General features: G+C 45.1%; 3 protein-coding genes and 1 non-coding gene across 4 annotated transcripts; 2 read left to right on the forward strand and 2 right to left on the reverse strand.

Moving 5' to 3' along the window:
- The first annotated feature begins 8,230 nt into the window (after positions 1-8,230).
- On the forward strand, positions 8,231-8,302 carry TRNAE-UUC (transfer RNA glutamic acid (anticodon UUC)). Its single transcript has one exon. It is a non-coding gene; the product is annotated as a tRNA-Glu (tRNA).
- Positions 8,303-8,575: 273 nt separating this feature from the next.
- LOC109782252 (beta-ketoacyl-[acyl-carrier-protein] synthase III, chloroplastic) lies at positions 8,576-13,850 on the reverse strand. The gene is made up of 8 exons (XM_020340846.3): positions 13,294-13,850; positions 12,287-12,435; positions 11,543-11,679; positions 10,491-10,593; positions 9,911-10,029; positions 9,648-9,712; positions 9,352-9,568; positions 8,576-9,269 (listed from the first exon to the last, which is right to left on the reverse strand). Exons 1-8 carry the CDS (start codon positions 13,500-13,502, stop codon positions 9,048-9,050), a joined length of 1,221 nt encoding a protein of 406 aa, XP_020196435.1. The 5' UTR covers positions 13,503-13,850; the 3' UTR covers positions 8,576-9,047.
- Positions 13,851-18,228: 4,378 nt separating this feature from the next.
- On the forward strand, positions 18,229-22,559 carry LOC109782250 (glutamyl-tRNA(Gln) amidotransferase subunit A, chloroplastic/mitochondrial). The gene is made up of 10 exons (XM_020340845.4): positions 18,229-18,867; positions 19,275-19,586; positions 20,204-20,383; positions 20,504-20,598; positions 20,676-20,751; positions 21,210-21,287; positions 21,372-21,465; positions 21,568-21,617; positions 21,884-21,997; positions 22,126-22,559. The coding sequence occupies exons 1-10, from the start codon at positions 18,325-18,327 to the stop codon at positions 22,207-22,209; spliced, it is 1,626 nt and encodes a 541-aa protein (XP_020196434.1). The 5' UTR covers positions 18,229-18,324; the 3' UTR covers positions 22,210-22,559.
- A 716-nt stretch (positions 22,560-23,275) lies between these two features.
- Positions 23,276-27,892, reverse strand: LOC109782249 (V-type proton ATPase subunit D). Its single transcript, XM_020340844.4, has 2 exons — positions 26,886-27,892; positions 23,276-23,593 (listed from the first exon to the last, which is right to left on the reverse strand). The coding sequence occupies exon 1, from the start codon at positions 27,730-27,732 to the stop codon at positions 26,920-26,922; it is 813 nt and encodes a 270-aa protein (XP_020196433.1). The 5' UTR covers positions 27,733-27,892; the 3' UTR covers positions 23,276-23,593; positions 26,886-26,919.
- Between the last annotated feature and the right edge of the window lie 95 nt (positions 27,893-27,987).

Genomic DNA, 27,987 nt, shown 5'->3' on the forward strand with positions numbered 1-27,987 from the left:
ACCGTACTCTAACTGATTTGGTTAACGCCATGTTAGACACATCGGGTCTCTCCAAGGCATGGTGGGGGGAGGCGATATTGATGGCATGTCATGTCCTAAACCGAGTCCCCACAAAGAACAAAGAGATCACTCCATTCGAGGAATGGGAGAAGAAAAGGTTAAAACTCTCTTATCTGCGAACATGGGGTTGTTTGGCGAAAGTCAATATTCCAATTCCAAAGAAGCGGAAGCTTGGACCAAAGACTGTGGATTGTATTTTCCTGGAATATGCTTTTCATAGCATTGGCTATAGATTCTTGGTTGTAAAATCTGAGGTACCTGACATGCATGTCGGTACGATCATGGAGTCGAATGATGCGACTTTCTTTGAAGATATCTTTCCCATGAAGGATATGGCTACCTCGTCTAATCAGGAGATGCCTAGTTCATCGAATCAGGAACTAGTTACAATTACCGAACCTACCATTTCAATGGAACACTTTGAAAATTCTGTGGAGGAGAACAATGAAGTTCCTACTAGGAGCAAGAGACAGAGGATTGCAAAGTCCTTTGGTGATGATTTTCTTGTATATCTCATAGATGACACTCCCAGTTCTATTTCAGAGGCCTATGCATCTGAAGATGCTGACTACTGGAAGGAAGCGGTTCGTAGCGAGATGGATTCCATCTTGGCGAATGAAACTTGGGAGATAACTGATCGTCCTTATGGGTGCAAACCTATAGGATGCAAATGGGTATTCAAGAAGAAGCTTAGGCCTGATGGTACAATTGAAAAGTACAAGGCTCGGCTCGTGGCTAAGGGTTATACCCAAAAGGAAGGTGAAGACTTCTTTGATACTTACTCACCTGTGGCTCGACTGACCACTATTCGAGTTCTACTTTCACTAGCTGCCTCACATGGTCTTCTCGTTCATCAAATGGATGTTAAGACCGCTTTCCTAAATGGAGAGTTGGACGAGGAAATTTATATGGAACAACCAGATGGGTTTGTACTAGATGGTCAGGAAGGAAAAGTGTGCAAGTTGTTGAAGTCTTTGTATGGACTCAAGCAAGCACCCAAACAGTGGCATGAGAAGTTTGAAAGAACTTTAACCGATGCAGGCTTCGTTGTAAACGAAGCTGATAAATGTGTGTACTATCGCCATGGTGGGGGCAAAGGAGTTATTCTTTGCTTGTATGTTGATGACATACTGATTTTCGTAACAAATCTGAATGTTATTAAGGAGGTCAAGGATTTCCTATCTCGTTGTTTTGAGATGAAGGATTTAGGAGTGGCTGATGTCATTTTGAACATCAAGTTGTTGAGAGACGATGATGGTGGGATTACATTGCTTCAATCTCACTATGTGGAAAAGATCTTGAGTCGCTTTGGCTATAGTGACTGCAAGCCCTCTCCAACACCATATGATGCGAGTGTGTTACTTTGAAAGAATCGAAGAATTGCTAGAGATCAATTGAAATATTCTCAGATTATTGGCTCGCTTATGTACTTAGCCAGTGCTACAAGACCTGACATCTCTTTTGCTGTTAGCAAACTGAGTTGGTTTGTCTCAAAACCAGGAGATGTGCATTGGAAAGCTCTAGAGAGAGTTTTGCGTTATTTGAAAGGCACTGCGAATTATGGAATTCACTACACTGGGCACCCAAAGGTGCTTGAAGGGTATAGTGACTCAAACTGGATCTCAGATGCTGATGAGATAAAGGCCATGAGCGGTTATGTATTCACTCATGGAGGTGGCGCTGTTTCTTGGAAGTCTTGCAAGCAGACCATCTTAACGAGGTCAACAATGGAAGCAGAACTCACAGCACTAGATACAGCTACGGTCGAAGCAGATTGGCTTCGTCGGCTCTTGAATGACTTGCCGGTTGTTGAGAAACCTGTACCGGGTATCCTTATGAACTGCGACAATCAAACTGTGATCACGAAAGTGAGCAGCTCAAAGGATAACATGAAGTCATCAAGACACGTTCAGAGAAGGTTAAATTCTGTCAGGAAAATGAGAAACTCCGGAGTTATTGCATTGGATTATATCCAAACGTCTAAAAATCTGGCAGATCCTTTTACTAAGGGTCTATCACGTAATGTGATAGATAATGCATCAAGGGAGATGGGTATGAGACCCACAATATGAGTTGTTCACAGTGGTAACCTATTCTTTGTTATCGGAGATCCCGTGAATTAGATGTGGAAGACAAGCTGTTGATCAACTGAGAGGAGAGTATCCTTACTATTAACAATACCACTCCATGAAGATGCAATACTCTCCTAAAACTGTATGGCAGGTTGATGTATATCTTAATGTGTTCTAAGTGGCTCATTTAAGCAGAGATGTTGTCCTGCAGAACATCTTTTGAAGAACACACCTATATGAGTCTGATTGTTAAACGTCGCAATCTATGAGAGTAGGGTTCTCTCTAGTAAACTCATGAAAGGTCTCGGAGTATGACGCATAAGCTCCACCCGCGGGGAAGACCCACGGTAGCCACGTATCGGTCAAGGCTTTATGTGAAGCTAGATTCGTAGAAAACTTGCAGTTCAAGGCCCAGTCCACTGTTCAAGTTGCTTACTAGTGTAGCATAGAGTTCTAGGTGGAAGTTCAACTTAACAGTCTCCACTGTAGTACCGGTATATAAAACAGTGTTTTGGAACTAAAGGTAAATTCTATGTGCCTCTAGGATCTGGTGGGGGATTGCTGGAATTTTATCTATTTATGGGCCTAGCCCAATAACAATTTCAGAAATTCCTAATAAATCCTAGAGGCCCACTTAGCCCATTCGTGCAAGGCAAGGGACATTACTAAAGTTTAGTCCCACATTGCTAGTTTAGAGGGAGTTGGACCTCTTTATAAGGGAGGTTCTTTCCCCACTTGTATGAGCATGAGAACAAGAGGGACATCCACGCGCGCTCCTCCTCCGCCGCCCGCCTCGCCGCGCCGCGGGTTGCGGGAATGAGCCGATGTCTAAATTTTTGCCACGCACTACGGGTATACGAAAGGTCACACGGAAGCTGAAAAGATTTTTGCGAAAGTGGAGTTCGAATGCGAACGGTGCAGCCCTTCGGCTGCTGGCTGTTCGCTTCATCTCCGTCTCTTCGTTTCGCCTCCCGTCGCTGCCCTCTCGCCTCCTTCTCTTGCGCCTATAAAAGGGAGGTCGCTCCTCCCAGAGAGACGCACCAGAACTTCTTCTTCCTCTCGCCACCGGTTCCTTCCTCTAAGCTGCTGCAGTCTTCCTCATCCCGGCTTGCGGCGTGCACCGCGAGTCGGGACAGTAGGCCTCCGAAACCGCACCACTTTGAGTCCTGTACGGGAGAAGGGTGATAAGGTTTTTGGGGAGCGCTCCGCGCGACTACTGACTTCTTCATCACGGACTCTGACGACTACTTCCCCGACGACGACTTCTTCCCTGACGTCGACAACCTCATCGACGACATGGCCTGAGAGGATGTCGACCCCAAGTCCAGTGCTTCTGCTGCTGATGTACCGTACGTGTTCTTGTTCTTTCTGTTAGGAGTCCTGTTACAGTTCTTGGCTCTAGTTTCTGCCCTACATATGTTAGGTTCTATGTCGTATAAGCAACTTCATCTAGTGTCTGTTCAAGATGTGTCTAGCTCAAGTTCATATATGCAGACGCTGTTTACCTTCTCTCTGTCAGATTGCATGACTTGCTTTATATTTGCTATATTAGTCATGCTTTATCTAGTATTTCCGTTAGCAAAATTATTTGGTAAATTGCTCATATTTCCAACATAACATTTGCTAAGCTTAATAAGATAGCAACATTTCATGCTATCTTAATTTACTTCAAAACTTTGTCCTTCCAAAGATAGCTTTAAAACACATCCATTGCAAACCTTTTTTTCTTTGCACCGTGGCCTCTATGACATCCAGTGTGTTGATGCTAAATTTTAAATATGCACTTAGAATGTATGTGGCCAACAGTAATTTCCATGAAATTAAGTGCATGATTCAGATTTTTTTTTTTAAATATGCATGCTTCCGAATACAAGGGAAGGTGTTATTCACAATTATTTGGACAAATAGATTCTCGGCAAACCTGATGGTTGTATGAAATCATTTGCAGGCTTAAGATTCTGAAAGACATGATACAGTTATCTGGACAAAGAGATCATTGATGTTTTGATGAACCTGATTGCTCCCCTACTGTTGATAATGATTCCGGCGAGATTAGGAGCGTCGGTCACAATGGCAAGCTTACATTTGACGACAATTCGTACGTGATTGAAAAACCCATGCCAAGCATAACGTACTGATGAATCGGCACCACAATAATCTGAGTAAACAAACATCAATCTTCTCTGGCCTAAAAGTTTGAGTGTTGAAGATAATAAAACCCCACAAAGGCACAAACCAAAATGATTTCCTGGTGCATGAGCCAAAAAGTTGCAAAATTAAAACAAAGACCAGACAACACTATTTTTTCGAACCACTGGGCAACAATAATTGCATAATACCATTGAATTAACAATGCCAAGAATGACAGATAACTGCAGAAAGAATATTGATTTTACCTCAAAAACAAAAATCTTTGAAAATCCCTACAAAAAGGCTGAAATTAATGTTTCTGCAATCTAGTTAGTTAGTCCAAGTCAACATATCAATCATACATGGAAGAGAAGATCACATTGTTACCTGAGATTAGTGAAACTTCTTGGATTGTGTAAAGCCGCGGACCTGCAAAATCTACATGATGCGGCCAGACTCAAATTGATGTCAAATTTATAGGAATTAAGCCAGATTTCCTATTCGAATAGGAGTAGATCATCAAATTTATAGGTATTAAGCCAGACTTCCTATTCAAAATTGTAGGAATTAAGCCAGACTTCCTATTCAAATAGGTGCGAATTGCTTGGTACACTGTAATCAACACTATCTTAAACAAAGCAAGCAACGATGAGAATAAAGCAAGGAGAGCTTGGCACTACAGCAATCGCTGGTACCTCCATGTGTTGGTGGGTCTGTTGTAGCTAGCTCCAGAGTGGATCGGGGTACGTCGGTACGCATACGGTCGCTGAAATTAATCAAGGACCGTGCCTCGTGCTAGCTTTATCTATGAAGCTAGCTTGCAGAATACCCCTCGGAAAGAAAATCAGCTTTATCTATGAAGCTAGCTTGAGGAATACCCCTCGGAAAGAAAATCTAGTCGTACGTGCATGCATCGGCTACGTACGCGCGCACCCAACCATCGGAATCAATCAAGGTGCTTCTTCCGTCAAGTGCTAGCCTCCTGTTAGTTAGTGTCGACGAGAGACGTCTCGGTTCACTGGAATCGAGCTGCGCCGGGTCATGCCGCTGGACCAAAATCTATGGACCTATTTTGCGATGCCGTCATCGATAGCCAGGAGGACCTGAGTGCCGCGCTGTGGACAACGCCAGGGTTACCTTCATGCCAATAGGTTGAGGGCTTGAGGCCACGCCGTCCTAATCCCCGGTGTCTCCGCGTCAGGAGGCTGAGACCTTGCCGCCGTGCCTCGCGTTGGGGCGCCGCTGCTGCCGCTCTGCGACGATGCGACTCGAGGGTCGCGTCAAGCCACGCTACCATGTTGCGCTCCAGCCGCGTGTGGAATATGTGCAAGAAATATGATAGAGTCACGATGGCGTGTGGTGGCCGGGATAGATCAAGGAATACATGTTTTTTAAAGGAAAGCCTATTGGCACTTTATTGTAATTAGTACCATCTCGTTTATATTACGATTTTGTCTATACGAATCGTAAAAGCATATTCCGTGCTTTATTATTAAATTAGGGAAAGATTATATCTCCGATGGTTAAACAACATCATTCCAGACCTGAGATGCAGGTATGTTTCCCTGCTGTGCTATTTCGCTCTCGTTCTATTCATTTTAAACATCATTTATTCATTTTGGAACATGACAGCGTGCTAACAGTTAGAACATGTCAGCAGTCTCCAATAGACCTACTCATGAATGGCCCAATATTCATTTGCCGTTTGTTCTTTTATTCATTACCATTTGATTTCTTCTAGGGAACTTCACTGCCGTTTGATGGGAGCCATAACATTCATCACAAATCGATGGAATTACCAGGCAAAACCTCGCTAAGGAGGCCCATGAACACTTTAGGGCAACTCCAATGGTCGACTCATTTGGTTCGGTTGTGTCCGTTTGGGTCCGCACTACGCAAACGCATATTTTGTCCGCTTCATGTCTGTATGAACGCATTTTTCCCTCAAATTCGGACTTGATTTGCGTCCATATGCGCGTCCGCTCAGTGTTCGCCTCAGACCTGCATGTCGCAGCCCAACACCACCTACCAGTCCTATTTAATTTCACGCGTGCGCTTGGGCCCGCACATCAGCCATAGAACCCAGTCCATGCGTGCCCTTTTTAATGCCACACATGCGGTGGGGGGCGCCCAGTCCACTTCCTCAGCAACTCTCTTCCCTCTTCTTCTTCTTCCCCCCAGCCGCCCGACACCAACCCTTGCCGCCGCCCACCATGAACCGCAGCAAGCATGGCCACGAGGTCGGCTCCTTGTTGGAGTGCTGCACAACCAATTTCACCATGGCGTCGTGCCATGCTGAGCCGCTGGCATGCCTTCGCCTCTATGTCCCTGTCCACCACTGCAAGTACTTCTGGGAGCATGGCATGCCGGTGCAGTGGCCCGACATGAACCTGATGAACGGGTGGAATCTCACCGGCGACAGAGTTTCGGTGCCGGCGGTCTCAGACCCCGCGCGGCTGGCAAAGATCTACCGCCGTCATGCTCAACTCCTGGTTGAGCTCCGCCATGACCCAGCATACGCAGTGGACTCATCGAACTGGGACGCATGGTTCGACTCCAAGCATGACTTACGCTGCCAGTTGAGCTTCAAGGGTGCGCCCCGTGCACCGTACGAGATCGCCGCTCCACTACCACCGTTGGTGGTGTAGGAGGAGGATCGAGCGGTCGAGGATGCCTACATTACGGACCTCGAGGAGGCCACAAGAAGGGCCATTGAGAAGTCTGAGCTCGAGGAGCTCGCCAAGTGGCCTGCCTTTCGCAAGTGCTGGGCGAATCGGGCGCATTTATGACTTGACTTGCCTTGCCTTGCTGGCCTTTAAATTAATGTAAGACTTGACTTGCTAGTTGTTTTTTTTTAATTCAAATCTGCATCCAAATGTACAATGTGTCCGTTCACATCGGGCGCATTTACGAGCCGTCGGACAAAAACAGACTTTGATATCCATCTGGCCGACCCAAATAAAAAAAATTGCGTTCATTTGGATCTCTCGATTGGAGTTGCCCTTACAATCTAGCATCAACCACACGGAGCTATGTTGCACTAGCTGCACCTGTCACAGGAGCAACGCGCCTTTGTCGTAGCCGCCCCACGTCGTCCTCGTGTTTGCTCACTATCGGCGCCCGCCGGGTCGCAACATCGTCGTCGCCTTGCAGTGCGGGTCCACAAGGGAGACGCGTGCGGGTGTGGGAGGCTGGGAGCGACCGATCGCAGGCTGCGATCAACCAGTCGATCCTAGCTGTTTATTTACCTTCTCTTATTACACTGCTTTGTAGAAGAAGAAAAATGGTTTCATTGCTAGTGGCATCTACAATGGCAACCCGCAAAAAATCTCCCGCATCCATCCACGAACAAGGGGAACCAGTCCGCGGACACGGATACAGGAGGACGCCAAGCCGCTTACATTTCAAGCCGCATTTTAACTAACCGGACGAAATTCATGGAAAGCGGCCGAGATTCATCAAAGTTCGGATAAAAAATAGCACAAATCATTCATACAAATTAAGTCTAGTACAACAATGTTTCTAATTCGACTAGATCCCAGATGTCCAGCATGTTTTTCATGGACGAATCATGTCGTTCCACACAAACTCCCCCTTCAGCTTCATCTAACAGTGTGTGCACGTAAATGACCGGCCCCTGTCCTATGGTACACCACGGCGACGCATGTGGGCTACATATAATGTGTAGACTAACACTGAGTGAATGAATCAATCAACTAATTGAGCAAGAGGAAGTAAAATTTACCATCTCCTCCATGTCCATGTGCAATGATTCCGTTAGGACTCCGGCAGACCGACTCCTGTGCCCGTGTCATTTCGCTTCTCAAATGTCGATTCGACTGTGGTGCGGAGTTCTGCGAACAGATATCGTTACGTTACGACTGCCTACGCGTCTATCCCGGTACAAAGGAAACCTCGACGATGTAATGGTTACGACAAATAAGTTCCAACACGGAAGTAGTCACCAATCCATTGTCGTCCAGCGGTTAGGATACCTGGCTTTCACCCAGGCGACCCGGGTTCGATTCCCGGCAATGGAAATCTCTTTTTCAATCGTAACATTTGTTCCTTCGACTGTCCTTTTTTTGGGGGGGTTATTCTCTAGAGCCGCAGTAGTATCTTTTACCTTTTTTGTTGCAAAAGTAACTTCTTCGTAGCTTTGTTCAGCAATTTGTTCTTCCAAATTTCATCAGAGTTACCAACGATCCGAATTTCATCAGAGTTACCAACGATTCTTCGTTTCTAATGTGCTTACAGTTAGCACATGACAGCAGTCTCCTAGTAGAAAACTAGCTGACGAATCAGGACTCGCATTTGCTCAATATTCATCCTTCTTTTACATTCTTATTGGCGGGAGCCATAAAACTGATCACAATTCATCGGAATCTCCAGACAAAAACACCTTTGCTACGAAGGCCCATCAACACTTTACAATGCAGTATCCTCCTTCCTTCCAACACCAGCTAAATTTCCAATTTCCATCCCAGATGCAAAATACCCGATCGAGCGTGCCACTCAAACTACAGAAGACTAATACAAGTACAGTAGTGATAACCACAATGACAGCTGAGCTGTGTAACGGGCCAAAGGAATGGATGAATAAGGCAAACTGCCACTGTTCATGTGCAAGAAAATACGACGGACGGTGATATATAAAAGAAAAATGCCGGACGGGCGAAGGGTAGATGACCCCGCAGAGGCTCTGAGACCTAGGGCCGTATGCAGGCAAAAGCTTTGGAACCGGTGTTTGTTTTGCTGTGATGGTTCGCCGCGCGGAACGGTTGATTAGCCCCACTTGACGATGGCCGAACCCCAGGTGAGTCCAGCCCCGAAACCAGATGCTGCGATGATGTCGCCCGTCTTCACCTTCCCGCCGCGAACAGCCTCGTCCAGTGCTAATGGAATGGATGCCGCACTGGTGTTGCCATAATTGGCAAGGTTTGAGATGACTTTTTCCGATGGGATAGATAACCGATTGGCAGCAGCATCGATGATCCGCTGGTTAGCCTGTAAACGTCGATAGGGTCAGTTAGGTCGATGCTTCAGGTAAAAGAGTTTCATGATCGATAGGATAGGATAGGATACTCACTTGGTGAAGCAACAACCAATCTATACTGGACGCAGGTAGGCCGGCCTCCTCTAGCGCCTTCTCGATGGACTGTGGAACACAGCGTACAGCAAAGCGAAAAACCTCCTTTCCGTTCATTTCGATGCAAGAAAAGTTGGTCTTCTTTGGTGGGAAGCCAGGGACACCATTGGTCTTGGACAAGATCGAGTCAGCGTTCGACGATGAACAATGCAGGTGCCTACATAAGTAATCAGCAAACATAAGAAAGTGACCTACTAGAAATGCAACATCAGAAGCTGATTAGAAAGAAGGCATACTTTTGCCCATGGCCATCGCTTTGCACGCAAAAACCTAGCAAACCATCTTCATCAGCATTGCATGACTGCAATATCGAGGAGTTAAAATTAGACAAAAAAACTTGCAGAAGGATTTTGCAAATTACAATGCCACACTACTGCCGAACACCTCATACCTGTACTACAACATATTGCAGTGTCTTACCCAATAGACTATACAGAAAGACTACAGCCAACTGAACCATGGAAAGCAGACCAACATTTCAGCAAAAAAGAACAGATACCTGGACCAAAACAGCACCAGCAGCATCGCCAAAAAGGATGCATGTACCTCTATCTGTCCAATCCACATATTGAGAAAGAGCATCCGCCCCAACTACAAGGACATTTTTAATACCTCCACCTACAATAGTGGCAGATAATAAATTATTAATCCACCAAGGCGCTCAATAACAACCTCTCTCTCTTATCTCTTACGAAGCCTTTTATCCCAAACAGTTGGGGTAGGCTAGATATGAAACCCTTTCACGAGGACTTCCCAGGAGGTCACCCATCCTAGTACTACTCTCGCCCAAATGGGTTTCATACCCAAAAGACTGGCTAGTTTTTACGTTGGCTCGCCAAGCCTATCACAACTCTTAGATATGAAACCCTTTCACGAGGACTTCCCAGGAGGTCACCCATCCTAGTATTACTCTCGCTCAAATGGGTTTCACACCTATGGGACTGGCTAGTTTTTACGTTGGCTCGCCAAGCCTATCACAACCCTCCTCCTTTACCCGGGCTTGGGACCGGCTATGCCTAGAAGACATAGGCGGAGTTGCTCAATAACAACCTATTGTGAATATTTAACAAGGGAATTACCTTTGATAAAACGAGTAGCTGTAATTAAACCAACAATGAACCCACTACAGGCAGCAGTGATATCAAAGCCAAATGCATTTGTGCACCCCACCTCCGCCAGCACCTGTTTTCATTTTATCCTGATGTTATTTATGCGAAAATGGGCATATAAAATGCATGAGGCACTAGAGCAGAGTGGCATTGATGATTACAACAAGTTTACTGATAGTACAAAACATTAACATTACTAAACAGGAAAAAAACTTGAATGAAAATACAAAAATGGAAAGACCATTACATAGTTTATATTATTTGATGACTACGTCATTTTAAAATATAGGCTGCTCCACAAAGTATGCCAGTGAAACATTTTTTTTACTATCAAATATAGATATGTAATAAGTTCGAAGTACCAATATAGTCATCATGAATGAAACATACTACCATCATATATATTCATTGTCATGTATTACAACATACTTCCATAGAAACCACTTTTCTCCGTTCTAGATACATCTCATTCTAGCTTCCGGATTTTTGTTCCGAAATACATGCCAATTTACAAGTTTGAGGCAACTACTGCGGTACTGCCATTGTTTGCTTCTCATATCCCTAATTTTTCATTAATATACTAGATTAACACTCATAAAGGAGCTAATTATGGAGGCAAATGTAGTGTGTTGTATACATGCCTTGGTTGGAGTGCCCTAAATTACAGCCATTCAGGAACAGAGGGAGTATTGTTCAAAGACTGAACGTAGTACTTTGGAGACTATCAGTACTGAAGTGAAAAAAATTACTGACAGAGAGTATTATAGTTTAAAAAGAACTTCCTCAGATAAACTTAACAATAAGATAATACCATTTCTACCCAACTTATGATATACAGTAAAAGAAAAAGGGAAATATTCTCAAGCATGAGATGACTCGCATTAAAAGCAGGAATATACAGTCGCTCAAACATATCACTGTTTTAAATAACATTAGTTTCCACACAAGTATGACCACTTATTCTAAAGAGAAGGCATGGATGACAACTAATGGAATGATTTAACAGATGTGCATAGCCATACCCGACCAGCACCGCCAAAGAGATCGTCTGGAGTAGATGTGCAAAAGAGAACAAGGTCAACATCTTCAGGTCTTACTTGGGCCATCTCAAGTGCCCTTTGTGCTGCCTGTACTGAAAGCCCTCCCAGTGTTTCGCCTCCTAACACATTTGAAAAGAACAAATTACTCCTGAAACATAAACAAATGAAATATGTCTCCAAAACAGAATCGTTGTGACTCCTAAGCTTTCTTCCACAAAATCTGATACTCTGTTACCTGCCTACTTACACACAGTGGGGCCAACTCCCAATGATGTTATTCACACGTTTTATAATTAGATATGTACATTGACTTAAAAAACATGTGAAAAGCGCTGTGTTTATTAAGCCAGCCAGGAATTAGTTAAGGTACCAAGACATAAATTTATCAGCATTTATATTTATTCTTCTAAATTATTTCATTTAGTATATTTACAATAGTTCGTGCCCACGTCACACGGTGTTGCTAGTTGTTAACCATGTATGCAGAAGGGTGCTTTGCGACAAATGCTCATTTACAATCATTAATTGAATCGACGTGTGTTCATTAAACTACTTCAATCACCAACAACGATGTGACACACATATCATCCACAAGTTGTCACCTAGCTAAGACAAGAAAATGAATACTCAGAAGTAACCAGTATACATCATGCCAGAGGGGCCACAATTCGCCTGAATCAGGCTAGCTTAGCGAACGAGGAGGGAAACAAGTGCAATAGAAAATACCTGAAAGAACCCGCCTGTTCCGAATCCCAGTCCGCGCTGCGATCCATTCATCGGACGTTTCAACAAATTTTGAAAGGTCGTCATTTGAAATACAAAGTGATGGAGTGGCCGATCCGCTTCCGATGAGCTTTGAGCCCATGCCAACCACCCTGCAATTTTCTCATGACCGTTAAGAAATTTTCTACCACACTAAATCATAGATCATGTTAACAATAATTGAGATGAGTGACCCCAGCAACACAGTTGGATCAAGACGCAAGCAACAGCATTGTGGCACTGCCTACTGCACGGTGAGCTACAAAAATAGCATCATCTGCCACCGCATTTATGAGCAAGCTGGGCAGATCCCTATGCATCAACCCATGGTCATGGAAAGCACGAGCTACCATCTGCACAACGCTATGCATGAGGGCGACCTATTCTGGTGTCTGTAACACTAGTGATGAGCATCGTGGCACCATCGCTATAGTACCAAAGAGCAGAAGTTTCTCAACAGTGATGAGCATCCGATCTGACTACATAGAACTGCTTCGTTTCGATCTTAAAATTCCCGTATAAACCCGTAGCAGTACCAAAAGGAAGGCCCCAGAATAACCAAATTCTGCAGTGCGAGCCAACGCAGCCTAATAAATGCCAAAGAGCCGCAGATAAGGGTAGTAGTTGAACCTCCTACCGGAAAGCCACTCACCGACTAACCAAATCACATGAACGAGCACCTGATTGAGACCAAAACCTGAGCGAATTGAAACCAAAACCCGAGCCGAATCACTGACAGATCAAACTGAAAATCACGGCATCCTCGCAAAATTATCTCGGAATTAGACAATGAGGACCGGGGAGGAAGATCCTTGGTAAAGGAACAGCGCAAGCATCACGGCTCTGGCGCGAGGAGGGACTAAATTCATGTTAACAGAGATTGGAGAAGCAGTCACTGAGTGATTCGCATCTCGGCGCGTCGCCATTGCGAGTAGCGAGGCGCGTGAGTGGGGGAAGTGGCACGACGTTACCTGGGGAGGCGGGGCCTGGGTGCGGCCGGCGAGACGACGCTGTCGTCGACGGCGGAGGCGCAGCACCGCAGCTGCGCCGCCGCCGAGGCCTTAGCGGCTGCGGAGACCGGAGGGGATCGGAGGAAGCCGGGCCGGTTCCCTGCGCGCGCCCGCGCGCAGGTGGATACCGCCGCGGCCCGCGGCGGCGCTATGCCGGAGGCGGCGACCATGGCCGGAGATCTCGCGGCGGCGGCGGCGGCCCCGCGGGGGGAGAGCAGCAGTGACGAGTGAATCAGTGGAGGTGGGGAGGAGGAGCACGGGTGGGCGGCGGGTGCGAGGGGTGGCGGGGGCGGGCGGAGTGGATATAGGGGCGGCGGCGGTGGGAACGGTGGGCGGTGGTGATGGTTGCGAGGTGGGTGGGGGCCGCGGCGCAGGGGGGTAGGGGAGGGGGAAGGAGCTTCGAAAGCTCCGCCCGGAGGCGAGGGAGGCCTTTTTTATGGGGGAAGGCGATGCCGATGCGGCCCGTGCGTGGGTGGTGACTGACCCCGACTGACTCACCCACACACCCTATGCGGACTGGCTTGGCTGGCCTCGGTGTAGAGGGGGGTTGGACCGGTGGTGCTGGTGGGGCACCCCAAGCCGTTTTCCCCTAGTTCTCGACGGAAACCGGCCACATCGTCACTCTCGGGGATATCGAGCGGAAACGGAAAGGGGTCTGCCGTCTGCGGTGACACGATGCGGCGTGTACGTGCAGTACCGTGTGATCGTAGCGGTCGTGCGGTGGAGGACTCCGCCGCCACGTAGCTCCCGGTCGGTCGCTGATGCCCTGTCACGCGGCCTCTCCACTCCGGGTCTCCGTCGTCGCCCAGCTTCGGATGCATCGGTCGTGATCGTGCGTACAGTACGACCTTTGGCACCGGGCTAGCAGCAACTGTAGCGTTCACGCCTCACCCTCTCCCTCTCGGTCGCCTTGCTGGTCACCGGCTAACCACAGGGGCCTGTTTTTTGTTCGCGAAGACCGCATGGACTGTGATTTGATTCCTAGTACCGGTCATCAGCGAACCACCAAACCGCTTTCACTACAAACTTCGACACGTCGTGTTTTCCCCAGGTTCTTTTTCTTCGCAGAGACGCTGTCCTCACACTCTTTTCTTACACTAGCACTCCGCTACATGCAAAGCAGGTAAATTAAAATTTTAATTGCACACCACAACTTTGTGGGAACAAAATACGGGCAATGCCTCGTTTCGGGTGATTTCTCTCTTTTTTTTCAGTCAACATATAGAGATTAATATGACGTCGGGGCACCCATGAGGCCACGTGGTACATCTGGATGAGTTGTTGCGCGCTTTGTTGTGTTGACTGATCACACCGACGTGCTGCCGGTTTCGGAAGAATGAAGACACTGTTGGGTGCAATTAAATTACTGTGGACGTGAATCTCAGTCACCTAGACCGTTAGATCAACATCAATCAACGGCTGATATCACATCTCAAGCCTAGGATTCGAAATTTCAAAATTGATACACTATATAGTACCGGTAGCATAGATGTTTTGTCAAACTTTTAACCATTTGAAGACAAACTTTATCCGCCTACTGCCAAGCACGGTTTTAAGCATAGAGAGAGTAGGAGTGTCGGTTAAGAAGGCTAATTCCACTTGTCGGTCGCATAGTCCATGCATTTGGCTTGCCACATATGAGTTGCACGCCTGTATAAGTATGTTGGTTGCTTCTTGAGTGAAGTCGGTACATGAAATGTTGAACTCCCTCTAAGGACAATTATCTCGCAAGTGAAAGTAAACGTCTTAATTTGGAACCACAAGTGAGAATTGTACTGTTCGCTATGATCCTATTTAGGAATATTGTATCGAAGCTAGAAGGTTATACACCAACTCGGAGAACTATGGAGGTAGAAGAGCTATGAGATTCTCAATTACTCGGGAAAGGGAGGTAAATGTCTTAATTCAGAATCATACATGAGCATTGCACCGTTCAAACTAGAAAGGTTAGGGTGAGAGTTGTGGAGGTAGAAAAGCTACTATGAGATTGTCAATTATCCGGTAAACAAAAAAATTCATTAATTCAGAATTATAAATGAGGATTGTACCATTCGAATGCTATTAATTTGTTAGGAGTTACAATACCGCTAAATCCGGTACATCAACGCGGAGTGAGAAATGTAGAGGTAGAAGTGCTATGAGATTCATAATTATTCGGTATATGAAAGTAAATGTATTAATTCCGAACCATAAATGTGAGTTGTATCGTTCGAAGGCTATTTGTTTGTTAGGAGTTATAATATTGTTATCATCCTATTTGAGAATACGGTATCCAAACTATAAGGTTATACACCAACGCGGGGTGAGAAGTGGAAGAGCTCTGATATTCTCAAATATTCGCTAAGCAAAACTAAATGTCTTGATTCCTAACCATGTATGAGATGTATCGTTCGAAGGTTATTAGCTTATTAGGAGTTGCAATACCAATGTCATCGTATTTGGGAAAAACGTATCCAAACTAGAAAGTTATACACCAATGGGTGGATGGGAGTTGTGGATGTAGAAGAGCTATGAGATCTCTCAATTATATGGTAAATTAAATGTCTTAATTTGTAGCCATAAGTGAGAAATTTGGTTTGTTGGGAGTTATAATACCACTAACATCCTATTTGGGAATATTGCATATGAACTAGAAGGTTATACACCAATGCGGGATGAGAACTGTGGAGGTAGAAGAGCTATGGGGTTCTCAGTTATACAAGAAACGGAATTAAACGTCAATTCAAATTTATAAATGAGAATTATAAAATTGAACGGCTATTGGTTTGTTAGGAGTTATAATACCGCTATCATCCTATTGGGTATTATTGCCAAGGTGAGTTGATAACTGTGGAGATAGAAGAGCTATGAGATTCTCAACTATCGGGTAAACGAAAGTAAACCAAATTGGTCTGGCTCCAATATCTAGCATCCATGTTGAATCACCACTTAGCAATAACACTTCAACTAGCTAGGGAGACGAAGAATAGAATCGAATCATAACCATATATGAGAATTGTGCCGTTTGAAGGCTACTTTTTGTTAGGAGTGACAATACCACCTTCATCCTATTTGGGTATCCAACCTAGAAGGGTATACTCCAACGCGGGGTGAGAATTGTGGAGGTAGAAGATATATGCTGTTCTCAATTATCCGGTAACGAAAGTGAGTGTCTTAATTCAGAATAACAAAATAGAATTGTACCATTTGAAGCCTACTGATTGGCCACTATCATCCTATATGGGAATACTATATCCAATCTACTCTCTTCGTCCCAAAAGAAGTGTCGTTGATTTAGTACAACTTATTTTGGGACAGATGGAGTAGAAAGTTATACACCAACGCGAAGTGAGATTTGTCGAGGTAGAAGAGGTATGATATTCTATATCTGGTAAACGAAGGTGAATGTCTTAACTCAAAGCCAAATTATAATTGTCCCGCTCAAAGGATAATGGTTTGTTTTCATCAAGTTTAGATGGCTTACTATGTGTGCCACGTGGTAGGATATTGGTTCATTAGGAGTTAAAATTGTTGCCATCGTTTTTGGGAATATTGTATCCAACTAGGAAGTTATACACCAACGTTGGGTGAGAACTGTGGAGGTAGAAGAGCTATGAGGTTCTATAGTGATATGTGAGATCTTGTGTTGGTTGTCATGGCAGCTCTTTGAAATCATTGAAAATAGCGAGATAAAAAAGTTTGCATTTAAAAGATGAAGTTCTTACTTCTATGTCAAACCAATGTGACAATAGTATATTGCCCTGGCTAACCGTTGCAACAATATTTAACAAGAATAAATAGTTCTTTGAAGCATGTTTGTTGCAACTATGAGCACAAATGAATGCTTGACGTACATGTAAACCAAAACTCTTTTCTACACTAATATATAGCTTATATTAATTAATAAATTTGTTTACCAAAACATTGGGTCATGTAAATATGAATCGTGCCTTTAGTCTTAACTATCTATTTTTTTTGGAAAAAGACTCAAATCTATTACAATTATAAAAGTTCACTAGAACTACAAAAGCACTTCAAACATAATAAAATGAAAACTAGGTCCCTAAACAATTGAATGACACTGTCCCCGCCAGAATGAGTCCGGGACGTGACGTTGTCGTCACTCCTATACCGGAGTTGTCCTGACCATGACAGTCGAGAAGTCTTCGTGAACGTACCCCTAAGGACCAACGCCTCGGAGCCACAGTCGTGGTTGTTGAACTCTTGATTAGTTATAAAAAAACCAACACCAAATAAATCTCATTGTCACATATGTACGATGAGAAAACCTAACTTCGGCGTCTCAAGGAGATGACATGAATATATGAAGGAGCGTTGCCGAATTTGAGGAGAATCGAAAACCGAAAGACCGACTCAAATAAAGCGGTGACATTCGTCTGAGTGCCATCCCTGCGAAGACTAAAATCCTAAACTATGCACTAGTCAAGGCCGAGGCATTCAGATTCTCCTCCCCACCACCAATCGTCGAGGCGGCAGACAGAGGAGAGGCGAATATACAAACTCGCTGATAGAGATCAAGGAGATGAAGACTTTGCCTTAGTCGCCTTGCGAGAAAGAAAACAAAGGCATGGAACGATTTAACTCTCTCCCTCCTAAGCAGATGCAAGACTAGTTTAGTTTGATTTTAGCCAAATACGCCCTCGGTCCCATACTTTTTTTTGACACTATTTTCTTCGTCCCATAATATAAGACATTTTTTTACAGTAGTACACTATGAAACGGAGGGAATATTTCTTAAATTTTAGCCAAATCCCTTTTCTCGACGAATCTGAAGATTTACACCGTGCGCACTTCCGCTGACCCCCGGTAATCTTCGTGGGGCTGACTGATCGGACGCCCAGAAATCGTTGACAATCCACGTGTCCTCCATCCGACCATCAGTCCCCTCCCACCCAATCCCCAAATCCACACACCCTTTCCCTTCCCACATCCAAACCCCAAACCCCCACGCGCACCGGCGTCCGCCGGAGAACCTCCCCGCCGGCCGCCGCCATGCCGCCGCCTCTCCAGGCCCACCGCATGCTCCTCTCCCACCGCCGCGCATCCCCCATCCCTCGCCGCCGCTTCACCGCGGTTTCTTCCCTCTCCTCCGCCCCCGCCAAGACCCTGGCCCCGGGCCCGCCCGCCTCCTCCATCCTCTCCATCCGCGAGTCGCTCCTGTCCGGCGAGAGGACCGCCGCCGACATCACCTCCGAGTACCTCTCCCGCCTCCGCCGCACCGAGCCGAGCCTGCGCAGCTTCATCCACGTGGCCGCCGCCGCCGCCGAGCGGGAGGCTGAGGAGCTCGACCGGAGGATTGCCTCCGGTGGGCGGGATGCGGTGGGGCCGCTCGCCGGGGTGCTCGTCGGCGTCAAGGACAACCTCTGCACCGCCAGCATGCCCTCCACCGGCGGGTCGCGGATACTGGACGGGTTCCAGCCCGCGTACGACGCCACGGCCGTGCGGCGGCTGCGCGAGGCGGGCGCCATTGTGGTGGGGAAGACTAACCTCGATGAGTTCGGCATGGGGAGCACCACCGAGGGCTCCGGGTTTCAGGTACGGAGGCTCACCGATCAGATCCTGCACACTGGTTTGTCCAAGTTCGTTGAAGTTTGCATCGTCTGGAAAAAGTGCTAAGAATGGCAGTAGATGCGTATTTATGCTGGTCTGTAGAGGTCGATAAAATCAAATTTGGTTAGTTTGTATATTGAACTGCAAATACATGTTGCAAGTGTTAGTTCGTTGAGGTCAATCAAATCAGACTTGGGAGTCGGCGACTCAGTTCATCTGTTGAATTGCAAATACATGTTGCAAGTGTTTATTGATGTGAATAGAGCTTCTTGCTGCTTTCAACTTTCTTAAACTTAACCTATAGTTCCCTCCGTTGCATAATACATTCACACGGTATAGTTATGGCCTTATGGGATGGCATAACATTAACAGATAACACTGATGGTATGCAGGTGACGACAAACCCTTGGGACGATTCGCGTGTGCCTGGGGGATCCTCAGGTGGTTCTGCTTCTGCGGTTTCTGCTAGACAATGTGTGGTGTCCTTGGGGAGTGATACAGGTGGAAGTGTGAGGCAACCGGCATCGTTTTGTGGTGTGGTAGGGTTAAAGCCAACTTATGGCCGGGTATCTCGTTTTGGCCTCATGGCTTATGCTTCATCACTGGATGTTGTGGGATGCTTTGGATCATCAGTTTTTGACACTGCAACCATATTGTCCGTCATTGCTGGCCATGACAAAATGGATTCAACCAGTAGCTCTCATGTAAGGAAACTGAAACTTAACCTCAATGTACATCTTACATTTTTTGTTTGTTTCAATCTTGATATGTTTTCATCTGATTTAGCTGGCAACTGCATACACTTTCCTTAGGTTCATCGAGTTCTGTAACTATGACTAAGAAATAGCCTTTTAGCATGCAAGGATGTAGTATAAAACAAGAAAGAAAATCATATGGCTATTAACTTGCCTGAGCGACCTTATCTTGTGTTGACAACTGTCATTCTTAATGAGGAGGATTCTCGTTGTACGTTTCCTTCTCATGAATCATGATTTTTGTGTGTCACCTGTTTGATGCACTTATGGTGTTGAACTGTTGCCAACCACTGTGAAATGCTATTGCCCATTTACTTTGGGAGGGCAGAAGGACTACATACTGTTGCCCATCTCAACCATATAAAATGCTAATGCAATTCACTATGTGTAAGAAAAAATGCAATGCACGCTTGTTGTGTTTCTTTGCAAGGCGTTAAAATTCTTCATTTATTTTTTTCTGCGTCCACATCTATGCAAGCGGATCCGGAACCAATAGATCTCGAAGCAAGACGGCAATAAGCTTGGTTCATCACTGCTCAGTCTGATCTCTTGTATCACTTTCTCAGGATGTTCCAGACTATAGATCAGACTTGGCATCTCTAAGTTTACTAGAATCAAAACCATTAAATAATGTGAGAATTGGGATTATCCAAGAAACTCTTGGAGAGGGTGTGGATGCTGGAGTCATATCATCAATCAGGTCTGCTGCTTCGCATCTGGAACAGCTGGGATCAGTAGTGGAAGAGGTTTGTTGCTTCCCTTTTGCTGGAAAAAGAATAAACATAAATAAAGATGGATATTATTTCTTGTTCTATGAGGGATTTCTGAAAGATAATAATCAATGAACACTTTCCAATGCTTTTCAGGTTTCGATGCCTTCATTTTCTCTTGGCTTACCAGCATATTACATACTGGCCTCTTCTGAAGCCTCGTCTAATTTGTCACGCTATGATGGCATCAGGTGGTACTTGAACCTCATCCTTCTCCAGTTATTTTTCCTTTCTATCAATATTTATGTTCTTGGAAAGGCATTTTCAGGTATGGGCAGCAGGTTTCAGCTGATGACTTGAATGAGATGTATGGAGATTCCCGGGCTAATGGTCTCGGTCATGAGGTACAGTGCCTCCACCGGGCCACCCAAGAGCCTCCTCCCCACTTCTCACTATCTGTCCTTATTGTGAATAAATGAACATTAGTACTATGGAAACGGAAGCATAGAAAGCCATCGCACCTGTTTGTTGTGTATAAGTTTAGAAAGCTGATTTGATCCATCATCAAGCAGAGCTTTCAAGTTTAGTGCCGGTGAGTGCATACATGCATAAATAAACTTCTGTTGCGTAACCCAACCAACTCTGCACATGTCATTGTAGGCGACACCATGCTAGTTGGAATGCTAGTTGTATTGACATTGTGTGTAACACGCCAGCGGAATCTATAATCCCTAAGCAAGGAAAAAGGATAATAGTTATGTATACAACGTTGGGTCTTACTTATATATTTTGTGTTTTAAGTGGACTACAGTAATGGTTTGCGGTAAATCACATGAAGTATAATTTTGATTGCTCTTTTCAGGTCAAAATGAGAATTTTGATGGGAACTTATGCATTATCTGCTGGATACTATGATGCATACTACAAACGAGCGCAACAGGTAAACATAGGAAGGGAGCACCCACTGTGAATTTGCATTTTGATTATTTTTACCTCTTAACTGGCAAAATTTACACTGTAGTAGGTGAGGACGCTGGTTAAGAAAAGCTTCGAAGAAGCTTTGGGAAAATACGATATTCTTATTTCACCTGCTGCTCCATCAGCAGCCTACAAGATAGGTATGGTATTATCTGCTCACCTGTAATCCTGTCCTCCCTAAAAACAAGTATGGTCCCTTCTCTGCTTTCCTCTCACATTGATAACTTGACCCCATTTGGCAGGTGAAAAGACAAATGATCCATTGGCTATGTATGCTGGAGACATCATGACGGTAATAAATTGTTGAATGCACTTTTTTAACGCATAACTGCAGTCTTATCTCTGTGTTTCGCTTAGCTCCAATATTATACAACTAATAAGTAGTAATGTTGCCTGCCTCATCATGCACCTTTTAGTTTCTTGCAAAGATAGTTTGGCATATTCTTAAAACTACCAGCCGAAGTAGAATTCTTTCCACTGTCATTTTGCGTGTGGTAGAAGTTTCCATGGTAGCGAGATCTTACAGAGCGCAGTGCAAATCTGATCTGACTTATGCAGGTGAATGTCAACATGGCTGGGCTTCCTGCATTGGTTGTCCCTTGTGGATTCGTTGAAGGTGGGTCTGCGGGTCTCCCAGTCGGGCTTCAGATGATCGGATCTCCCTTCAGTGAGGTAAGATAGCGACCTGAATGAAATAGCATCATTGCAGGACTGGCGCGGTCTCCCTTCCAGTTATTTCTACCGATTTTCTTTCATCACAAGTGATTCTATTGATGATCATTTTTTTTCATAATTTACAGGGAAAATTGCTGAGAGTAGGCCACATCTTCGAACAAACACTGCCGGATCTCAGTTTTGTCCCGCCACTGCTGGCAGATGACTAGCCTAGCCGCATCGCCGGCGCCCCCTTTCTTTTGTGTCTCGTTCAGAGCCACTGTGCAAGCAGTTCCTAGGGCTACGTGGTTTCAGAGGGCCCTCTTTTCATTCATTCCTAAAGTTTTGAGATATATTTAGTTGTATGGCGAGGAAACTATTTGTACACAATGTGTGAGATTTCCCCCGTGGGAGTGAGCAGTTGGGGACCGAGTCTGAGACGCCATGTGCACATGTGCAACTCATGCAAGCCAACAGCTGCAGTGCTCACATTCAATATGGGCCGACATCGATGACATATTCTTTGTAATCCTGGTTCACATCAGTGATATTTTGCAAATCCTTTTGACTCGACTGATAACTGTGCGAGCTGTTCACGGCTACTTTCATGTGCACCACACGCCCTGTAACGATCACTGATCTGCCTGCTCTTTCTTAGGTATTCTTTGGTTCTCAGCGTGTTTGCAAAATATAGGAGTAGGAAATTATAGGAATTGGTAACCTCAGGAGTTTGCACCAAAAGAGTGTTTTATACACCGCAGGAAAGACGCACGAAATAAAGAAAAGTGGTTTGAGTGGATGAAATTTTCCTTGAAAGTAGAGTGTAAATCAAAGGACCTACATAGGGGGAAATTTCCTAAAGATCAAATCATATACAATTCCTTTGAATCAGAGCCACCCTTAAGAAACAGTCTAACCAAGCGAATCCGTGCTTACAACAGTTCACGTTCAATAATATCTTTGCCGCAGGTTCAACATCGATAATGTTTTGCAAATCCTTTTGATTGACTGATGATAGTGCAAGCTGTTCATGGGTTCATGTGAATCACGTTTTTGTGACGATCAGTGATCCGTCGGCCCGGCTCTTTGTTGAGAAACAGTTGAGACTCAGCCAACCTGTGCTTTCAACATACTTTATTTCAAGGTTCACAACGACCTAATCTTACTGTATTTTACACTTCACATAAGTTCAGAATTTAATATTTATCTTGGTGCCATGTTATCACGCAACATCTACTTCCTCCACGAAAAGTTGAGAAAAGAATTCAGTGCATGCCACAGGATACACGTCCGACAAAGAAGGATACAAGTCTGCAGCAGAGCAGGTTAACAGCGAAACAAGCCGAAATCCAGGTACACATTGTCTGAATAAATATGTAACTAAAACAAGCGTGCAGGGAAATGAAATTCGGGAATACGGTACAAAAGAATTTACTACTGCACATAGCCACTAGTTTCCCCACCAATGTTTGGTTCCCAAAGTACAGAGAGAGATTATTTTGGGTCTTGGATGGCCATAATTTAGGCTGCACACAGCCTGAAACAAAAACCTCCGCCACTCTATAAACAGATGCCATTCTGGGGCTCCAGCACCAGAACTTATTGTTTCCACCGCTGCAAGGACAAGAAGAAACATGCCGTTAAAGAAACAGAAACAAAGTCGAGCACCACTGCAATGATAAGCATGTTTTTTTTTCTGCGGGGAATGATAAGCATGTTAAAGAATCGCAAATGAAGCAGAATAATTTCGTTAGAAATAATCACATTTACTCCAGCCTTCCCTTGCTTTCCAGCAAGGTGGAGCGAGTATTCCTTTCTTTCGAGGGAGACCCAGACGGTGGCTTTCCTCCCGTGCCAAGTATCACCTAGTCAGCTAGCAAGTAAGGCTAAACAGAGGAGCCAAACTTGCTCTAAGATGCTCCCACACGAGTGATCGGGAGAAACATCTCAGCAACAGTATTGCAGTACTGCCAACATCAAGAAGGACGCACTTGTGCCTAAACTTTATTTGTAGCTATGGAAAATGAGCCACATTCAAAACCAAGAATGCCGCACAGTTGCTTTCCAAAGATATAATGCAGCTACTTATAACCAGAGAACTTATGGTTCAGGCAGACTAACGGAGGGAGTTAACCATTGACAGCTAAACATTCCTCACACAGAAAGTTCAAGGATCAGCCTGCAGTGTTGCCCAAATGCACATGTACCGCACTGAACATGCATCCTGATAAGTCTCTCTGAGACACCAACCTCCCCCTAACTCCAGAAGCTAATCGTGGGAACTACAGATTAAGCTAATTTTCCTGATAAGTCTCTTCCACAATGAACTATTACATACTCCCTCTGTCCGGAAATACTTGTCGGAGAAATGGATGTATCTAGGCGTATTTTAGTTCTAGATACATCCATTTTTATCCATTTCTCCGACAAGTATTTACGGACGGAGGGAGTATATGATAACATAGATTATTAGTACATCATTTGATTAAATCTCTCAAACCATTTGATTAACATAGATTATTTTTCCTGTCTTCTATATGTATTTAGCCTTCCCCAAACTACAGGTGTGGTTATCCTGAATCTACATGTATCTAGAAGCTAAGCAATAGTGTGTAATCATCTAACAAATCAGGCTATTTTTAAGATGTGTAGAATCCTTCGATAAGAAGTGAACCTGCATGTGCAACATCTGTGAAGCTTTTTGCACATCACTTGCTTGTGTGTGTAGCCGGTTTTCTCTTTTCTACTGTATTTTGATGAGCACATGAAACTAATTTGTTGTCTGACTTTGATAATTTGTTTATGATGTGCTACCAATTTATTGGTTTGATAAGATGCCCTATCCGGATGTTTCGAGGAATGCATTGTAGGGCACTAATCTGCCAATGAATGTAATAATGCAATAATCTAAAGATCATTTTCCTTGGATAGTACTTGGAGTTAGAGCACAGAAACAAGACAAAAGCAAAGTGTTCATGAAATACGATTAGTGGTTTAACGTTTAGAAATTCAGAACCTTACGGAGTCAGCAATTGTCTGAACAAGCTACAGTAATGCAATGCTAGCAAACTTTCTGTGAATAATCTGAAGATTGAGGATAATATAATGAAGCATGTACTTGTGATTCTATATTTTGTTTACGTTTGACCAACCTATATGTATTTAGCCTTCCCCAAACTACATGTGTGGTTATCCTGAATCTACATGTATCTAGACGCTAAGAGCATCTACAACACGGCGCTTAAATGGAGGAGCCAGGATTTCAATCAAAGCTGATAGGCGGTTGCGATGTAGCTTCTTCATATGAGGCCTCATCTGTGGCATTGATGCAAAAGATGGGACCAGGACCTTCCTGCTTTTTTGGCTTGCGGCATAAGTCGGAAGTAGCCGGCACTGGTATTTAGCGTCTTCTGTTAGCGCTCTGCATTGGAGGCAGGAGTGCGTGGCTTCATTTTTTATTTTTTAGGTGTTGATTTTTCTGTCCTTTATCTATTTAAGCGCCTACATATGCTCCAGCAATGTAGATGCTCTAAGCAATAGTGGTTACTCATCTAACAGACTAGGCTAATTTTTAAAACATGTAGCATCCTTCGATAACTGAACTTGCACATGCTATATCCATGGAGTTTTTTGCAAATCACTTCTACTGTGTTTTCATGAGCACATGGAACAATTTTGTTGTCTGATTAGCGGTTTGCTAATTTATTTATAATGTGCTACCCACTTATTGGTTTGATACCATTCCATATCTTGATGTTCTGAGGAATGCATCGGAGGTTACTAATCTGCTAGTGAACCTAAGGCGATCATCTAAAGACCGCTTTCTTTGGATAGTTAGCACTTAGAAGTTAGAGCACAGAAGCAAGACAAGAGCAAAGTATAGTGCTCATGGAATCTTATTGGCTAGTGATTACTAAGATAAGTTCAGAACCTTATCGAGTTAACAATTGTTTGAACAAGCTACCACAATGCAAGGCTAGCAATATTTCTAGGTGTATAACGCGAAGATTGAGGATAATATGATGAAGCAGGCTTGTGGTTACATCTGTTGATTACGTTTGTAGTCAATACTATGGCACATCTGTTTTTGCTTCTTCTGAGGAGCGAATCCTATTTGACTAATCTATATGTATCTACGAGACCAGCCTTCCCCTAGCTCCAGGTGCAGTTATCCTCAATCGATATGTATCCAGGCTTACTTATATGAGAAGCATAACATTCTTCAACAGAAAACAAGACGAGCAAATTTATAACGCTCACGAAATCTTATTGGCTTAGTGGTTTAACATTAGAAGCTTAGATCTTATGGCGTAAACAATTGCTTGATAAACTACCATGATGCAAGGCTAGCAAAATTTCTAGGTGAACAATGTGTAGGTTGAGGATAACATAATGAATCATGCACTTGTGATTTTATATGTTGTTTATGTTTGACAGAAAACCATCCAGCTAAGAACCATTGTTCCGAAACCACAATCCTTGTTAGACACTACACTCAAATGAACTAAATCAGCAGCATCAGTGAAAGAAAGCATCACAATTGCTAATAAGCTCACAGAATCTTATTACTAGGCTCGAACAGTAGAAGTTTATAACCTTTATTGAGTTAACAATTGTTTGAATAAGCTACCGTAATGCTTGACTAGCAAACTTTCTAGGTGAACAATTTGCAGGTTGAGGATAATATATGTTGTTTATGTTTGACAGACAACAATCCACCTAAGAACCACTGTTCCCAAACCACAATCCTTGTTAGACACTGTACAATCAAATGAACTAAATCAGCAGCATCTGTGGAAGAAAGCATCACAGCTAACACATCTATCTATCTACATGTCCAAAAGGTTTCTAATCCTAGATCCAAAACATGTGCACAAGGTAGGTAACAAAAACCGCTACTACTCACCGATTGAACAATTGGATAGTAGGAGGGGTGGCGATCAGAAGATGATGTCTTCGTCCTTGTCGCCGCCGCCGACCAGTATGTTGGTCGCGCCCCCGATGGAGACTCCCCTCTTGAGGGCGAGATCCTCGGCGAGCTGCTCCTCGGCGAAGAGCTTGGCGGCGGCCATCTGGCGCTCGACCTCCCTCCTCTTGTAGCCCTGGATCTTCTTGAGGCGGAAGAAGTCCTCGCGCTCGAGCTCGTCGAGCTCGCCCTTGATGTAGGTGATGGTGTTCTCGAGCCTGGGCTTGACGACGTTCTCGAGGGCGTTGACGCGGCGGTTGGTGGTCTTGATGGCCTCGTCGAGGGTGAGGAAGGAGGTCTGGAGCGAGGCGAGCTCGACGAGCACCTCGATGGCCTTGACGTGGGCGGCGCGGCAGGCGGAGACCTGCTGGCCCCCGCGGGCGAGGCCGGTGAGGCTGGGCGAGGCGCCGGAGGGCCCGCCGGAGGAGGCGCCGGCGGGGTCGACGAAGTGGGTGAACTTGGGCAGCTTGACCCCGGCGACGTTCTCCTGGTGGGAGCGGACGCGGAGCGAGGCGGAGCGGACCGACTGGAGCACGACGTGGCGCACGCCGTCGCCGGCCACGTACTTGGCCTCGGCAAGCGAGAAGGAGGAGGCGCGCATGGCCTCGCCCATGGACTCCTTGGTGGCCACGATCTTCTTGAGGATGGCGCGGAACTGCACCGTGAGCGCGTCCGACTTCTTCTTGAGCAGCGCGTGGCCCCGCGTGGCCCCGATCAGCCGCGCCTTCACCACCCCCAGCATCGTCACCGTCGGCACCACGTTCAGGCGCTGGCTCTGCCCCGACATCTCGGCGGGGCGGCGGTCGGAGATCTGAGCGGGGGAAGACGGGGAGGAGGAGGGAGGAAGAAGAAGGGGATCGCGTTGGAGGGGCAGAGATTGGAGTTATTGCGTCGTGGGTCGGATCGGATCGGAAATTCGTTTTTTTCTTTCTAATCTGTGAGTTGATGAAAAGAAAAATCTTAAATCGTTCTGGTAAACAAATATAGTTGGATCAACCGATCGAGACACGTCTCCGGTTCGTGTAGCCGCGTGCCGGTGTGT

Source organism: Aegilops tauschii, chromosome 2 (assembly GCF_002575655.3).
Source record: "Aegilops tauschii subsp. strangulata cultivar AL8/78 chromosome 2, Aet v6.0, whole genome shotgun sequence".
NCBI lineage: Eukaryota > Viridiplantae > Streptophyta > Magnoliopsida > Poales > Poaceae > Aegilops > Aegilops tauschii.

What these genes read in the sequence shown, in the direction of transcription:
- LOC109782252 (XM_020340846.3), bottom strand. Translation starts at nt 13,502, where the DNA reads ATGGTCGCCGCCTCCGGCATAGCGCCGCCGCGGGCCGCGGCGGTATCC. An exon ending in GAACAGGCGGGTTCTTTCAG is followed by an intron (nt 11,680 to 12,286) that starts GTATTTTCTATT and finishes CAAATGTGTTAG; the next exon opens with GAGGCGAAACACTGGGAGGG. An exon ending in CTGGTGCTGTTTTGGTCCAG is followed by an intron (nt 9,713 to 9,910) that starts GTATCTGTTCTT and finishes TCGATATTGCAG; the next exon opens with TCATGCAATGCTGATGAAGA.
- LOC109782250 (XM_020340845.4), top strand. Translation starts at nt 18,325, where the DNA reads ATGCCGCCGCCTCTCCAGGCCCACCGCATGCTCCTCTCCCACCGCCGC. An exon ending in ATCAGCAGCCTACAAGATAG is followed by an intron (nt 21,466 to 21,567) that starts GTATGGTATTAT and finishes CCCATTTGGCAG; the next exon opens with GTGAAAAGACAAATGATCCA. An exon ending in TCGGATCTCCCTTCAGTGAG is followed by an intron (nt 21,998 to 22,125) that starts GTAAGATAGCGA and finishes CATAATTTACAG; the next exon opens with GGAAAATTGCTGAGAGTAGG.
- LOC109782249 (XM_020340844.4), bottom strand. Translation starts at nt 27,732, where the DNA reads ATGTCGGGGCAGAGCCAGCGCCTGAACGTGGTGCCGACGGTGACGATG.